Source organism: Callorhinus ursinus, unplaced genomic scaffold, assembly GCF_003265705.2.
Source record: "Callorhinus ursinus isolate GAN/ISIS: 27379988/994484 unplaced genomic scaffold, GSC_fseal_2.0 scaffold15, whole genome shotgun sequence".
Taxonomy (NCBI): Eukaryota; Metazoa; Chordata; class Mammalia; order Carnivora; family Otariidae; genus Callorhinus; species Callorhinus ursinus.
The window spans coordinates 13759660-13776049 of record NW_027397077.1 but is presented as its reverse complement, the minus strand read 5'-3'; the positions used below and the strand labels follow the sequence as shown (position 1 = coordinate 13776049).

Here is a 16390-nt window from a genome sequence, read left to right as displayed (position 1 = left end):
TTGCAGTGTCCTAGTATTTTATGCAGGCTGGTACTACCTGGCTAGGAAGTCAGCCAAGAAGACTTTCTGGATTAATTTTAACTTAGGTAACTCCTTTAGTATGGGTTATCAGACTCCGTTAGTTTGCCCAGAATACAGAAGACAACAAATATGGTCAAAATAAGCTGTTTGGAATTTTTTTCCAGGCAGGAATGCTACACATTCAAGGTTAGTCTAACAAAAAACAAAAGTCAATGGGAGAAAAACCACAACAGAAATTGAAGGCAAACTCCGATAACTGAGGCAGAGCCTTACTATTTTGCCTCTGTAAATGATAAAAAGAGAATCAAACTTATTTTAGTGTGGTCTTTGAGATTCTCCTCTTTAGGTTACACAGAAGAAAAATTATAGTTGGAGAAACTTCTTAGTATTTTGCTGTTCTCCTAACAGAGGTAGGGTGGGGTAGTAAGAAAGAATGTTGGACTGTGTCTAAGGAGGTCTGGCTTCTAGCGGGATTTTGCCATGGGAACTAAGTCACTGGCTCTTTGAGTTTCAGTTTCCTCAACCATGTGTTGAAAGAATTGTTGGATCTCTAAGAACTCCAGCGTCTGTAATAATACTACAGATTTTTTTTAACCGCCCCTAGATATTATTTATTATTCTCTAATTTTCAGAGAATGTTGTATAACTGTTATTAGCATTAATGTTTTGTCTGCTCTGTTAAATTGTAAGGTCCTAGAGGGGTGCCTGGATGGCTCAGTCACTTAAGCGTCTGCCTTTGGCTCAGGTCAGGATCCCAGGGTCCTGGGATCAAGCCCTGCATCGGGCTCCTGATCAGCAGGGAGTCTGCTTCTCCTTCTCTCTCTGCCCCTCCCCCTCTTTGTGCACGCGCGCTCTCTCTCTCTCTCTCTCTCTCAGATGAATAAACAAAATCTTAAAAAACTAATTTGTAGGTTATTTTATAATATAAAAACCTAGAAGCAATGCATTATGTTAGTATGCTATAATACTGATTTTTTGGTAAATAAACCCACAGGGGAGATTTCATATGAGCACTTGATGTGGTTGGTAAAAGGCTAATATGATGATTCAGGATTATTTACCATGTGTAACTATATTAGTCAGGACTCTCATAGTTGCAAATGTCAGAAAATGTAGCTCATACTGGTTCAACCAAGAAAGAAAATATATTTGACTCATGTATCTACAAAGGTCAGACTTGGCTGAATCCAGGGCTGAATGATGTCATTAGGACTTAGTCTTACTCTTTGCATTTCTTGTTTTTTCCTCTGCTGGCTCCATTCTGTGTCCAGCTTTTCATTTATAGTGATAAGGCTGCTAACAGCTCCAAGCTTACATTCTATCCTCTCTGCAATCCTGATGTTAGGACAGTGCCTCTTTCAGAACAGGTCAAATGACTTCCAGCGTTAAGTTGCACTGTTTGATTGGGTCATGCATGAGGATGGGCCTGTACTTATCATTGTTCTAGGTATATGGAATACACTGATTGGCTAGGACTGGGTTGGGTGTCCACACTGGAGTTCAGGGATAGCATTTACCTCCTCCTGAATCTCATGGACTGAGAATGATGGTAGGGTGGCTTCCTGTAGAAAAACTTGGGACTCTCAGGCAGAAGATGGTACAATGGATGATGGACAAGTGGGAGCAGTACGCATCCACAACAAAACTAACAAAAAACAAAGCCTTGCTCCACAAAACTATTTTTTGGTCTGTTTTTGCATAAAAGTAATTAACTGAGAAGTCAACTCTAAACACAAATGTGTTTCTAACATCTGAGCTTCCTTTTTTTCTTTTTTAAAATTTTTATTTATTGGGCGCCTGGGTGGCTCAGTTGGTTAAGCGACTGCCTTCGGCTCAGGTCATGATCCTGGAGTCCTGGGATGGAGTCCCACATCGGGCTCCCTGCTCAGCGGGGAGTCTGCTTCTCCCTCTGCCCCTCTTCCCTCTCGTGCTCTCTGTCTCTCATTCTCTCTCTCTCAAATAAATAAATAAAATCTTTAAAAAAATTTTATTTATTTATTTGACAGAGAGAGAGAGAGCACAAGTAGGCAGAGCAGCAGGCAGAGGGAGAGGGAGAAGCAGACTCTCCGCTGAGCAGGGAGCCCATTGCTGGGCTTGATCTCAGGACCCTGGGATCATGACCTGAGCCGAAGGCAGATACTTAACCGACTGAGCCACCCAGGCGTCCCCATTTGAGCTTTCTGATGTAGCTTTGTATGTTGTAGAAGCTTTAATGCGAAAGTTGACTCATGTCAGTTATGAATTACATTTAGCTGCAAGTGACAGTTCTAACTACAGGGGCTTAAATGGATGAGGGTTAATTTTTTTTTTTTTAAGACAGAGAATGCAAGTGGGGTTGAGGGAGGGGCAGATGGAGAGGGAGAGAGAGAATCCCAAGCTGACTCTGTGCTGAGCACAGAGCCCAATGCGGGGCTCAATCTCATGACCCTGAGATCATGACTTGAGCCAAAATCAAGAGTTGGATGCTTAACCGACTGAACCACCCAGGGCGCCCCAATAAGAGTTAATATTTTTTTAAAGATTTTATTTATTTATTTGAGAGAGAGAATGAGAGAGAGAGAAAGCACATGAGAGGGGAGGATCAGAGGGAGAGGCAGACTCCCTGCTGAGCAGGGAGCCCGATGTGGGACTCGATCCAGGGACTCCAGGATCATGACCTGAGCTGAAGGCAGTCGCTTAACCAGCTGAGCCACCCAGGCGCCCAAGAGTTAATTTTTAAGAAGTCCAGAGACAGGTTGTTGCTGGCATTGGTTTGGTGCCTTATGGATGTGAGTCTCTTGATATTTTCTTCATTGTCCCAAAATGGCTGCTGGAATTTTGACCTTCATGTCTAGGTTGGTAGTAGGAGAAAACAGAAGAGTACAAAAGGGCAAGAAATGCTTGGTGTGTTTATTTACTTTTTTCTGTGTTTTTTTTTTTTAAGATTTTATTTATTTACTTGACACAGAGAGAGAGAGAGCTAGAAAGGGAACACAAGCATGGGGAGAAGAAGCAGGCTCCTGGCTGAGCAGGGAGCCCAATGTGGGGCTTGATCCCAGGACTCTGGGATTATGACCTGAGCCGAAGGCAGAAGCTTAATGACTGAGCCACCCAGGCACCCCTTCTGTGTGCTTTTTAAAGAGTATAACCAGATGCCCCAATCAACACTTTTACATACATTTTGTCTATTACATGGTCACATATATCTTCTATGGAGGCTGAGAAAAACAGCATTTTAATTGTGCTCAGTGCTACTTCAAATTAAACTATACTGTATTCCTAAGGAATAGGGGGATAATGGATACTGGGTGGCTGTGTAAGTCAGCTTGGGCTGCTATAACAAAATATCATGGACTGGGTGGCTTAAACAGTAGATATTTACTTCTCACAGTTCTGGAGGCTAGGAAGTCCAAGATCAAGGTGCTGAATGATTTAGTTCCCTGGTGAGGGATCTCTTCATGGCTTGCAGATGACCCCCTTCTTGTGTTCTTACATAGCAGAGAGCGAGCTCTGGTCTCTTCTTATAAGGACACTATCCCATCATGAGGCCCTATGACCTCATCTAAACCTAATTGTTTTCTAGCTCCAAATACCATTACATTGGTAGTTAGACCTTCAACATATGAATTTTGGGGAGACACAGACATTTATACTCTACCCTTGGCCCCCCAAATTCATGTTCTTGAATTCAAAATCCATTCATTCAATCCTCATGGCCCCCAAAGTCTTAACTCATTTTGGCATCAATTCTAAAGTCTAAACTTCAAAGACGCATTAATACATCATCTAAATCAGATGTGGGTGAGATATGATTCATCTTGATGTATAATTCCTCTCTAGCTATGAACCTACAAAACTAGGTAAGTTATGTGCTTCCAAAATACAATGGTGGGGCAGGCATAGGATAGACATTCCCATTCCAAAAGAGAGAAATTGGAAGAAAGAAAAGGGTGTCAGAATCCAAGTAATTCTAAAACCTCCAGGAAGGCAAATAACATTAAAATCTTGAGGCTTGAGAATAATCCTTTTTGTTGGATGCTCTGCTTTCAGACCTAATGAGGTGGTAGTTCTGCTTCTGCAGTTTTGCCAGGTGGGGGTCGCACTCCCTAAGCTCTGGGGGGCCCTGCCCCCAGGCTTCAGGTGGCTGCTATCTGGTGTGCTGAACTGAAACAATAGCCACTACCACCCCCCACCCCCCCAACACACACACACTGAAACTGAGGAGGCAGCCCCAATGATCTCTGAATCACCTTTGTGGTTATTCTCTTTGTCTTAAAGAATAGCACATGTTCGCAACTGCAGAGCTCTATGGTCCAGCCCTGTAGGAGCTAAGAAGTCTGTCTGATAGGTTTCCTTCGCTTTGCGTTGGGGTGACTGATTAGGTCTGTGGTTCACATCCATACTAATCAAACTGTTGTTTGGTCACATGCTAGTGTTCTCTTCAGAACAATCTTTATCTTTTTTTTTCTTCCAGTATGAATAGGCTGAGAATTTTCCAAATCTTTTAAGTTCTGGTTAATTTTTGCTTAACAATTCCTTTGATTCATTTCTCTCTTGCATTTTACTATAAGCAGTCAGGAGGATCCAAACCGCCTTTTAAATACTTTGCTTAGAAGTCTCCTCAGTATCTTGCAAATTTTACCTTCCACAAAACACTAAAATATAGTTCAGCCAAGTTCTTTTGCCATTTTTTAAGAAGGATCACCTTTCCTTTGTTGTACCATAATATGTTCCTCATTTTCCTCTGAGATGTCACTGGAATGGCCTTTACCATCCATATTTTATTAACATTCTTTTGATGATTATTTACATATTCTCTAAAAAGACAGAAGCTTCTTCTGCAGCTCTCCTCTTTTCTTTGTGAGTCCTCACAAGAATCATTCCCCTTAACAGCCATATTCTTTGCACATCCAAACTCCTCTAGCCCCAACCCATTATCCATTCCACATTTTTAGCTATTTGTTATAGTAGCACTCCACTCTCAGTACCAAAGTCTGTATTAGTCTCCAGAGAAACAGAACCAATAGAATGGAGATATATCCTGGGTGGGTGGGTGGGGAGATATATTTATTATATGGAATTGACCTGTGTGCTTGTGTAGGCTGAGAAGTCCCATGATGTGCAGTGGCAAGCTGGAGACCCTGGAGAGTCAAAGGTTTAGTTTCTCTCCTAGTCCAAAGACCTGAAAACCAGGAGAGTTGAGGGTTTAAGATGCAGTTTCAGTCTGAGTCAGAAGGCAAGAGAAGACCAATACTCCAGTTCAAAGACAGTCAGGCAGAGAGCAAATTCTTCCTTACTCAGCCTTCATTGTTCTCTCTAGGCCTCCAATGAATTGGATGAGGCCCACCCACACTGGGGAGGGCACTTTGCTTTACTCAAGTCTACCAATTCAAATGTTAATCTCATCTGGAAACGCCCTCATAGACACACCCAGAATAATATTTAATCAACTATCTGGACATCCGTGGCCCAGTCAAGTTGACACATACAATTAATCATCATAGTGGCATAGCAGTTTCTACCACAAAGATATTAGTGAAACCACTGTAATTTCTTTCCCTTCTCTTTTAGCTGATTTCTCATTATACCTATAAAAAAAGCTTTCAGTTATAGAGATATTGGATATTACATAGATGAAGAAAAAGAAATGTTTAATTCCAAGCAGAAGATTTCTCCTATGTCCGGATATTTTGTATCAACTCTAGTGTCTTTTTTCTTTTTTATTGCATATAAGTCCATTACAATAGGATCATTCACTGTATTTCATTTTGTGACCTACTTTTTTCTACTTAAAATATACATGTTCAACATTTTTCTGCTATACAATATTCTTCTATAACATTTTAAATGACTATATATTAGTCTATTGTGTGGATATATGATATTTTTCAGCCAATCCCCTATTGTTGGACAGTTAGGTGATTTCCAATTTTTCACTTTTATAAGCAGCTCTATTACACTCTTATTGTCTCTTAATGTTTAGTTACAAAAGCAATGTATGCCCTCTCTAACTAAAAAAATGGAGTTGTATAAGATAGAAAGCAAAGTTCCCTATTTCTATTTACCAGCGCTTATATTTCCCACAATTCCTATTCCCCCTGTTAATAGTTTACTGTGTATTCTTCCAAACTCTTTTGTTTTCTGATTCCTTTTTTCCTTTTCCTTCCATTCTATTAACCTAAAAGCCTTTTGTTTTCTGCTCTTTTCATGCTCAGCCCCAAGCGTCCTCACTTTCTTTATTTGCTGCTTACTCTGGGAAGCTAGGCAAGCACACCTGTTAGAATTTTGTGTGAATTTAGACAAAATAATTTGTGAGTGAAGGTCTCACACCTCTGATTAAAGAGCATGAACTTGACGGGTTACCTTTTCTGTCTTGCATGTTGACTGCTAGTTGGGCTTACTAAACCTGTCTCCTAGTACAAACTGGGTCAGGCAGTTGGAAAGTAAATCTTCAAATAAGCAAAGTGTTACTATCTTTATTTCTCATAAGCTAGAGTGAACTACACTTAAGAAACATTTTTTATTAACTTCTCATGTGTTCATACTGACCACGAAAGGAAAATTCTATAAAATAGGAGATCAGCAATTAGAGATTTTTAAAGTATATTCATCCATTCAGTAAATATTTACTGAGTGCCTCTCATGTACCAGGCGTCATGGAGATACTGGGAAGGTAAAGACAAAACCCAAAGCTCTTCACAGCCTTTTTTTAAGCTTTCACCAACACTACTTAGAGAGCACCCAACAGTGTATTTTATTGTCTTCTTTGCCTGGATTCTCTCTTCTAAACATGCAGTTAGGCATTTTGCCTCTCAGACGTGTGTGGCGGTAAACCTCAGTCTCTGTTGATAACACACTGGCACTTGATCCTCTGTGTACTTCTCTGTATATTTTCTTGCCACCACAAGTGTATTTATGCTCTAGCAGCTGCAGCAGCATTTAACTCAAAAGTAAGAGGGAAGTCCTCTGGTTGCCTACGTAGATGGATATGTAGGGCACTTGGACTCTTTCCCTTTCGGTAAAATTAAGTCCAGATATCTGGCATTGCAATTCACACCATTATCTAAAGAAGCTCACCCTTTCCTTTTTCTCCTCCTCCTCCTCCTCCTCCTCCTCCTCCTCCTCGTTCGGAGAGGGAGTGGGAAGGGGCAGAGGGAAAGGGAGGGAGAGAATCTTATGCAGGCTCAATCTCACAACCCTGAGATCATGACCTGAGCTGAAATCAAGAGTCAGACACTTAACCGACTAAGCCACCCAGGCACCCCTTCTTTTTTTTTTAAACTATAAAAATTGCTGAAATGCCAAGATTTTGGTTGGGGTGAATAGAGAAGTTTGGAATGTTTTTAATCCTGTGCTCAGTGTTGCTGGTAATATTAGAAGAGCAGCAGAGCCATGAATCCAGTCATACTCTTGGCTAAAGCAGCCTGCCCTGACTTAAGTACTCCTCATATGAAAAAAGACCCAGGGCTTTAGTTGACAGTGAAGGCAACATGAGCCAGTGATGTGACCTGCCTGCCAAAAGAAGCAAATGTGATCTGAACCAGCATTAATAGAAGGCTGGCGGCTGGGACAAGTAAGGTAATAGTCCCATAGTACACTTTGCGGTGGTCAGATCACACCTGGAGGATGGTGTTTCCTCCTGGGCACTGCATTTTAAGAGTGATGTCGACAAGTTGGAGTATGCCCCAGTTGGGCAACAGGATGATGAATGGCCTACAAACTACATCCTTTGAGGAATAGTAGGAGGAACTGGGGGAGTTTGCCCTGGAAACTAGAAGGCATGTGGATGTGGGATAACCATTTTCAATAATTGGGAGGGCTATCACGTACAAGAGTTGGACCCTTCTTTGTAATCTCAGCCAGCACAACTTAGACCAAGGAATATACATTACAAAGTGGCTGATCGATCTTGTCGCCATAAAAGGAAGAATTTCCTAGCCCTTTTGAACATCCAGAAAATAGCGGCTTTGCAAGGTAGTGACTTTATCTTAATAAGGGGTGTTAGAATGGCAGCTGGCTAACCAAACATCAGGAGATTCATGAATAGGATGGGAAGTTTGGAGAGATGACCTGATCCAAGATCCTTTCAGAATCAAAGGTTCTAGTGCAGAATCGTAAGAAGGAAGTATTAGCACTTTTCCCCGTATCCCCATGTAAGTATTAACCATAGCAACTAGGTTAAAATTGATGATGCAAAGGTCAAATATGAAAGTTTTGAGGATGAAAAGAAACAAAAAGCAAAAGGCAATTTTTGTTCTCCTAGTGGTTGTGGATTTTGAGGATTTTAGTGATGTTTGCTAGTTTTTTCCAAAGCAAACCAAATAATTTTTTTCCCACCTTTAAGATGTTTTAGAGCCCTGGTGTGCTATCTTTCTCATCAAACTTACAGTCCTCTTAACATGTTGTTTTCATTTTAATATGTTGTTACATTTTGCAAGATTACTTTTTTTTTAAAGATTTTATTTATTCATTTGAGAGAGACAGAGACAGAGAGAGCACACACAGGAGACAGGCAGAGGGAGAGGGAGAAGCAGACTTCCCGCTGAGCAGGGAGACCGACAAGGGGCTCGATCCCAGGACCTGGAGATCATGACTCAAGCTGAAGGCAGACTCTCAACTACCTGAGCCACCCAGGCGCCCCACATGATTACTCTTAATTCAAATTATGCAACAGCATTTCAAGGAATGGCAGTCTGTATCCACATGTCAAAGAGCCAGCCCTGTGGAACAAGTAGTGTTTAAAGCTTATTAATTATTATATGAGGTAGCACCCATAAAATGCGTGCATTGAGATAGCTTGGCTCTTCCCCACAATCAGTGAGATGAGTAGGCTGGGAATGATCATTCCTATTTCATCAATGCAGAAACTGAGTCTTAGAGCAGCTTGCCTACCATGATTATGGGTGGACCTGGCACTTCTGACTGCTAGTCCAGTGCTCTTTTTAATTGTTTTCTTTTTTAAGATTTTATTTATTCATTTGAGAGAGAGTGTGTGTGAGAGAGAGAGAGAGCACGAGCAGTGGGGAGGGGTAGAGGGAGAGGGAGAAGCAGACTCCCAGCTGAGCAGGAAGCCTGACGTGGGACTTGATCCCAAGACCCTGGGATCATGACCTGAGCTGAAGGCAGACGCTTAACGGACTGAGCCACCCAGGTGCCCTAATTTTGTTTTTAATAATAAAAGCTACTGTTCTTTCCTAATAATAGGTTTAAAGACTAACTTAAATGCAGAACCTTGTTTTTCTCTTTTAACTACAGTGGTTCTCTAGAGTAGGAGGGCAGATTGCTTTGGCCACAGACTTGGCTTTTAACTTTAATGCTGTTCCTAGTTCAACGTATGTACTAAAAATAGGCTCTAGCAAACATCACTGTTGATGTCTGATGATACTTGACCCTTTCCTTGAAATACTGATGTTAACACTCCAAATAAAAATCTTTTTTTTTTTAAGATTTTATTTATTTATTTGACAGAGAGAGACACAGTGAGAGAGGGAACACAAGCAGGGGGAGCGGGAGAGGGAGAAGCAGGCTCCCCGCGGAGCAGGGAGCCCGATGCGGGGCTCGAGCCCAGGACCTGGAAATCATGACCTAAGCCAAAGCAGATGCCCAATGACTGAGCCACCCAGGCGCCCCTCCAAATAAAAATCTTAATGATATATACAGAACAATGTTTGTCAAGTGGGGTAAATTTGACTGGGTACTGCAGCAAAATGCTTAGGAGCTTAGGCTGACTCAGAGAGATCTGGGTTTAAATCCGTTAGGCCACCTATTGGTTGTGCATCATCATCATCTCATGGAGCCTCAGAATCTTTACCTGTAAAAAGGGGAATAATGCGATCTGCCTTTTTGGGTTGCTAGGAGGATTAGATGAGATAATGTGTGTAAAAGCATGAAAACTGTGATTTTCTTAAAAAATTGTTTATTGTGAGTTATTATCCATTGTCTTTTACTCATTTTTCTGTTGGGGTATTCTTGTGTGTTTCCTATCTACTTTTATTGTGCTGTTTATACTCTGCATGGTAGGTGTTTAATAAAATCCTAATCAGTAGTATCACGCTGGACCAATAATCAGTAATAATTCAATAGACCAAGTGCCTCCTGGGTGCTCAGCACTGTGCTGATCTCTGAGAATACAAAGCTTCTTGGGGCGCCTGGCTGGTTCAGTTGGTAGAGCATGCAACTCTTGATCTTAGGGTTGTAAGTTCCAGCTGGATGTAGAAATTACTTAAACATAAAATCTAGGGATGCCTGGGTGGCTCAGTCGGTTAAGCATCTGCCTTCGGCTCAGGTCATGATCCCAGGGTCCTGGGATGGAGTTCTGCATCAGGCTCCTTGCTTGGCAGGGAACCTGCTTCTCCCTCTGCCTGCCGCTCCCCCTGCTTGTGCTTGCGCCTTCTTTCTCTGACAAATAAATAAATAAAATCTTAAAAAAAAAAAATCTAAACACCAACCACAACCACAAAGCTGCCTGAGACTAGGCCCTTACTAAGAGAGACTGATCTACAGGTTGCTATGGAGGCCAACCTGGTATTTCAGAATGCACTGCAGATGTTGTGAGTGTCCAATGAGTCACAGGCAACCAGGCCCAGAAAGGTGGGTGGGACCTTCGTGGAGAGGGAACAGCTAAGTGAAGGCACAGATCTCTGAATCAGCAGACGGAGAGAGTGAACTGAAAGGCGTCATCAAAGTTGTAGTACTTGTTGGGCTAGTCATGTAACCTCTCAGAATCTCAATTTCCTTATCTGTAAAAAAGAAATAATGAAGTCTACCTACTGGTCATGATGCGAAGAGTCAACAGAGTAAATATTTGTAAAGTACTTGCTTGCACATCAACTGATACAGAGTAAGTGTTCAGGAAATGTTAACCACGGTTACCACTATGGGTAATAATTTAATAATACCTTATAATTATGAACGTGTCATTCCAAAAATAATTCCTCCCCTGGTCGTTGCACTGCGAAGAAGGGTATCAGGATTCATAAACCACTCTTGAAGAGCTTTAAAACAAGGATGCCAGGGCGGGCTTCACAATCCCAGTCAAGAGCCAGTAAGATGACCCCACGTCTGCGCGGGGCCAAGGGTGCACCAGCGCAGAGCCGGGCTCCCAAGGTCACGTGGCCCACGGCTCCGCCCCGGCCCTGGCCCCGCCCCGACCGAGTCCATCCCCGGCGGCTGCGGCTGCGGCAGCGGCGGCTGCGCCTGCGCGGAGCCGGGCGCGCTCTGCTGCGCGGTCTGCAGTGGGGGCGGTGCAAACAGCAAGGGGGCGGCGGATGGCTCTGCGGGGCCTGGCAGCCTCGGGGCCCGGCTCCCGCGGGCCGTTGGACGAGGCGGTGGCGGCGGCCGAGGAGCGCGGGGCACCGGCCGTGGTGGTGGCGGCGGGAGGCACGCCGGAGGACGACGAAGAGGATGAGGGCCGCGGCCGGGGCCTGCTGCGCTGGGACGGCTTCTCGGCCTGGCTGCACTGCGTGTGTGTGGTGGGCTTCGACCTGGAGCTGGGCCAAGCCGTGGAGGTGAGGCCCGGCCGCACATTGCCCCTGGCGCCTGGTCCGAGTTCCCTTGCCTAGGCGGCCCCAGCAGAGCGTGTGGCCCGCGGCCCGGCGAGCCCGGACCCCGGCTACCGCGCATCCGGGCGTGGCCGGCCGCCCCTCCGCCTGTCCGGCCGGGCTGGGGTCCATTGGCAGTTCCCGTGGGAGGATCGTGGGCTGCGGCTAGGGGTGAAAAGTAATCTCTAGGCCGTTCCTAAATACTTGTTGAGGTTGGTTTCTGTTTGTTTTTTGTTTTTAACCCTGTGTCATAGGAGTAACTAAAATGGTTAGCGGCACCTGGAGAAGGCTGCAGGCGGGATGTTGGGGACTTGTTGAAGACGCGAATAATGCCCCTGACATATGGTGAACTATAATAGCCAAACCTCACACAACCAACTTTTTAGACTCCGAGACCGTTTTGGCCATTTCCAGTAATTCTGAGAGCATTCCACTCAGCCTGAACCGAAATGCTTATCTCAGCATGATTTTCTCCATTTCCCCCTTTTGTTCCTCATTTCTAGTATTTCTTTTTTTTAATCATTTCTATTATTCCTTGATGTTGCTTCTGAAACAGTTGGCCTGAGAGCCGTTATCAAGATGAACATAGTTTCATAGTTCATCTTGCTTGTGAATCATTCAAGTTTTACATCTTTAGGGTAGGGTGCCTTATTGAAAGGCCTTTGAATGTTATTTATTCTTGACATTGTTTAGGGTCTCTTTTGTAGCATAAGACATGGCTTGTCATTATATCCAAGGAAAACCTTATTAGAAGGAGGTATGTTTAGAAAATTTTTGTCTGTTTATTTTTGTGATGATGACAGATTTTAATGAACCACCTCATTCAGACTTTAGTGGCATGAGTTAGCTATGAAAACAGGCCAGGGAGGTTTTTCTTAAAGCGAAGCTACTGCTTTTGTATTCAACCTGTCTTCTCTGTTTTATCATTATGCAGTGCAATACACATTAAGTTTCCACTAAGATCTAGGCATTATGCTGGTTGCTGGGCATACAAATATGAACGAAATGCTTTAACCTGTATTTGTAGATTTAGACTACAAGTTAGAGGGGAACCAAGAATAAATCACAGAAGCAGATAGGGCCAAATGCCATGCCTGGTACATAGTGGTATTCCATACCTACTTGATAGAATGAATGAATGAATACATGAACAATTCTTTATCTTATTGAGGCAAACAACATTTCCAAAGACTTTGAATTAAGAGATTTATAAGTCATCTATCTTTTACATTGACATGTTAACCTGAAATTATATATGTAGTAAAATACAATTTAACCATAAACTTAGGAGTGCGTTGTTGATTGTATTTTAAAGTAACTGAAGAAGATTCTTGTAGACCCTCATCATTTGGGACATAATTTATAAGTATGTTCTTCTGACCAAATAAACAATATTTAGCATAATTGAGATGCTACAAAAAGGTGAATCATTAAAGGACTTAATTTGAATTTCATTTCCCATGGGATATGCTACTGAACAGTTTAGGTCAGTAGTTCTTGACTTTTTTTTTGCATCCTGGATCTTTTAAAAAATATGAACTCCATTACAAAAATGCTTGCTAATACAAAATTGTGTATATACTTCTCTGGACTATCTGGGGGTCATCTGTGGATCTTCTCTTCCACTGTTCCCAGGTTAAGAATCACTGATTTTAGAAGGCATAGGATGAGGTTAGGGAAGATTCCTTAATAAAGAATCCAAAGAAAGATAAACACATTAAATGGGTTGCAACACAATTTTGTTTCATTTTCGTGAGAAATATAGAATATTGTACCTTGCCACTTTTAAAAGAAGAAAAAGGAACACAAATTAGTAATGAATATAATGAAATAGTTGAAAAATATATTTCACTTTTGTATTATGGCCCTATCTAGGCCAAAAATGGACAGGTGGGGTGGCTGTAATGGGACAAAAATGTGAACATAGACTTGTGTTGGAGAAGTAGCCATAAAGTAGCTCTAGCCCCAATTCCTATAATGCACAACCATGGAGACTCAAAGGGAAATTAATTGAAGAATAGGTAAAAACTAAATTTGGACTATAACATCCTAGAAACCACCTGTGACATCACATCTTTGAATTTTAGGATTGAAAGAGATGTAAGAATCTGTTGTGACAAAGTACCATTTGCACATTTTAAACAAATGCATAAACAGTACCACTTGGTTAATTTTAAGCTTAAATCCTTAACAAAGAGACAGTATAGCATATCAGTCAAGAACTGAGACTCCAGAGCTGGACTGCCTAGATTTGAGTCTGTGACTTTGGGCATATTACTATGCTTGGCTCACACTCCCTCTGTAACAGTACCTGCATCAGGACATTGCTTGAGAATTAGATAAATTAATGTTGGTGAAATATTTGGAACTGTATCTGTGACTCAGTAAGACCTATGTAAGTCTGTATCTGGGAAGTATTGAAATTCCCTTTTTCATTTTCAGTGGAGAGAATCCTTAACTTGCTTTGTAAAGACAAGGCCTTTGAACCTTAGTTTTCTCACTAGTAAAATGAAGTTGTGCTAGTAGAAGCAATACTTTTTTTTTTTTTTCTTTTAAAGCAGGGGAACTTTTTTCCCTGTGTAAATAAAAATCTAATATGGGACCTCAATGGCTAACCTGGTTGAGATGGGGTCTGTGTGTGTATATTGGGTTGCAGACAACAGAAACTAAGCTATAGCTCAAGCAGAAAAGGAAACTTGCTGTTAAGGCAATAGATTTTTCAAGATACTCAAGGAACAAACCTATTGGGGCTTCATAAAATGGCTAGAGCCCATAACTTGGAAGTCTCTTGCTTATGCTCTTGTCTCATGGGATTTTGTTCATGCTTCATGCTCCCTGCAACTTATTTCCTTAGCTTCTATAATCTTTATGGTGAAGTTGCCCTTTTCAGCCGCTTCAATGAGGGGAGACACCAGAGGAAGGTACTCAGGCCTGGTTTGGGGCAAACAATCAGATGAAGACCTTTGTGGTTAGGGGAGTGGCCCGTTTTTCATAAAATGTCTGTTAGGCCCTGTCCTTGGTAAAGGGGACAATGAAGGGTATCTTTTAAGTTGGAAAGAAAATATAAAAGGTGTTGACTATAGGAGGTGTACTCAGCTTCTTCCTTTTCCCACAAAGTGGCCCTAGAGCATCACCACAGGTTCCATGTGTCCTCTGGAACAAAGTTTCACATCCTCTAGATTTTATATACTCTAAGTCATTTCCAGCTCTAAAATTACCTGATTATATAGTAAAGCCTTAATTATCTGAATCCAGAATTGCCTCATTTATTCAACTCTTTTTCCCTGATTGAGTAATAATATGCTCATTGTTGAAAACTTGGCAAGAAAGAAAATTATAAACATTAGAAAACATCACTCATAATTATGCTAAGAAACAAGTGCTATTAATAGTTGACATTTTCATTAATGCTTTTTCTTTTTTACATAATTTCATATCTGTCAATTAATTTGATTGTTAGGAACAGAAACGCTCTCAAATTTAAGAGAAAAGATTGATTGTAAGGAGTCTCTTGGAACCCAGTTGCAGGAAGCTGGAATGAACCTCATGGGATTTGGAAAGCCTCAGGCTTTTTGCCTTTGTTTCTCAGGAGCTGTGTGGTCTTTTGTCTCCGCTTTTCTCTGCAAGCCTGTTCTATTCTCTGGGCTGAGGCTGGCTTCTTCTGCAAGGGTCTCAGTTTCTGCTCCCCAATTTCTCTTGACTTTGGATTACTGTGACACTGATTTTAGCCAAACTCTACTTTTGTATTCTGGAACCAGGCTGAAGCTTAATTCAAATACTGGAGTATCTGATTGGCTCAGCATGGGTCAGGTGCTCCCTTTTGTTCAGTCATCTGTGTCAGGAGACAGCGTTTCAGGACAGTAGTGGCCACTTGTAAAAGGAGGGGACACTTGCAAAGCATGGGCTAGGCAGCAGTCCCCCAAACAGGTCTACTATCAGAGTCTGCTTTAAAAAAAAAAAATTATTTACTTGTCAGAGAGAGAGGAAGAGAGCACAAGCAGGGAGAGCAGCAGGCAGAGGGAGAAGCAGGCTTCCACTGAGCAAGGAGCCGGATGTGGGACTCTATCCTAGGTTCCTGGGATCATGATCTGAGCCAAAGGCAGACACTTATTCAACTGAGCCACCCAGGCATCCCCAGAGTCTGCTTTTATTGATAAACATTCTCATAAACAATTTGCCAGATCATTAAAGACTCTTCATAAGTACAGTTTTATGGAACATTATTTAACCATTTTTCTTAATTTGGATATTTAGTGGTTTTTCTTTTTTCTTTACAGTGTAGAGTTATTTGCTACCAGTACACACATCTTAGAAATGTTTTGAATTTCTGAGAGCCTTTAAAGACTTATTTACTTATTTTATTTATTTATTTAAGGGGGTAGGTTGGAAAGAGGGAAGGAGAAGAGGGAGAGGGACAAGTGGACTCTGCTGAGTGTGAAGCCTGATTTGGGGCTCCATCCCACATCCTGAGATAATGACCTGAGCCAAAATCAGAGTTGGACGCTTAACTGACTGAGCCACCCAAACGCCTCCCCCTCTTTTTTTTTTTAAAGATTTGTTTATTTATTTGAGAGAGAATGAAAGAGGAATTTTTGAGAGCCTTTAAATCACATGAACTGCACGGTGGAGAGCTTTTATCAAGAAAGGATGCTATATTTTGTCAAATGCTTTTTCTACATCTATTGAGAGGATCATCTGGTTCTTGTCTTTTATTAGTGTGGTGTATCACACTGATTGATTTGCAGCCCAGGAATAAATCCCACTTGGTCGTGAATAATCTTTTTAATGTACTGTTGATGGGCATTAAGGAGGGCACTGGAAGTAATGAGCACTGAATGTTGTATGTGACT

The 16390-nt window shown here is 41.9% G+C and overlaps 1 protein-coding gene and 1 long non-coding RNA gene across 5 annotated transcripts in view; one reads left to right on the top strand and one right to left on the bottom strand.

Annotated features, from left to right (window-relative positions):
- The window catches only part of LOC141374201 (uncharacterized), a 49887-nt gene that overhangs the window by 7485 nt on the left and 26012 nt on the right, over positions 1 to 16390 (bottom strand). Inside the window, exon 1 of one of the 2 annotated variants that reach the window (XR_012380907.1) lies at positions 10899 to 11033. The exons of the other annotated variant lie outside the window; for it this stretch is intronic. This is a non-coding gene — a long non-coding RNA (uncharacterized lncRNA). Of the gene's footprint in view, positions 1 to 10898; positions 11034 to 16390 lie in introns of those variants that run through there. 2 annotated transcript variants of the gene reach the window in all.
- The window catches only part of DENND6A (DENN domain containing 6A), a 55555-nt gene continuing 50356 nt past the window's right edge, over positions 11192 to 16390 (top strand). Inside the window, exon 1 of one of the 3 annotated variants that reach the window (XM_025885142.2) lies at positions 11192 to 11507. In XM_025885142.2, coding sequence (XP_025740927.1) covers positions 11268 to 11507 — 240 coding nt within the window. In that variant the 5' untranslated portion in view covers positions 11192 to 11267. The remainder of the gene's footprint in view (positions 11508 to 16390) is intronic. The other 2 variants (XM_025885141.2, XM_073901410.1) reach the window with 2 other exon arrangements.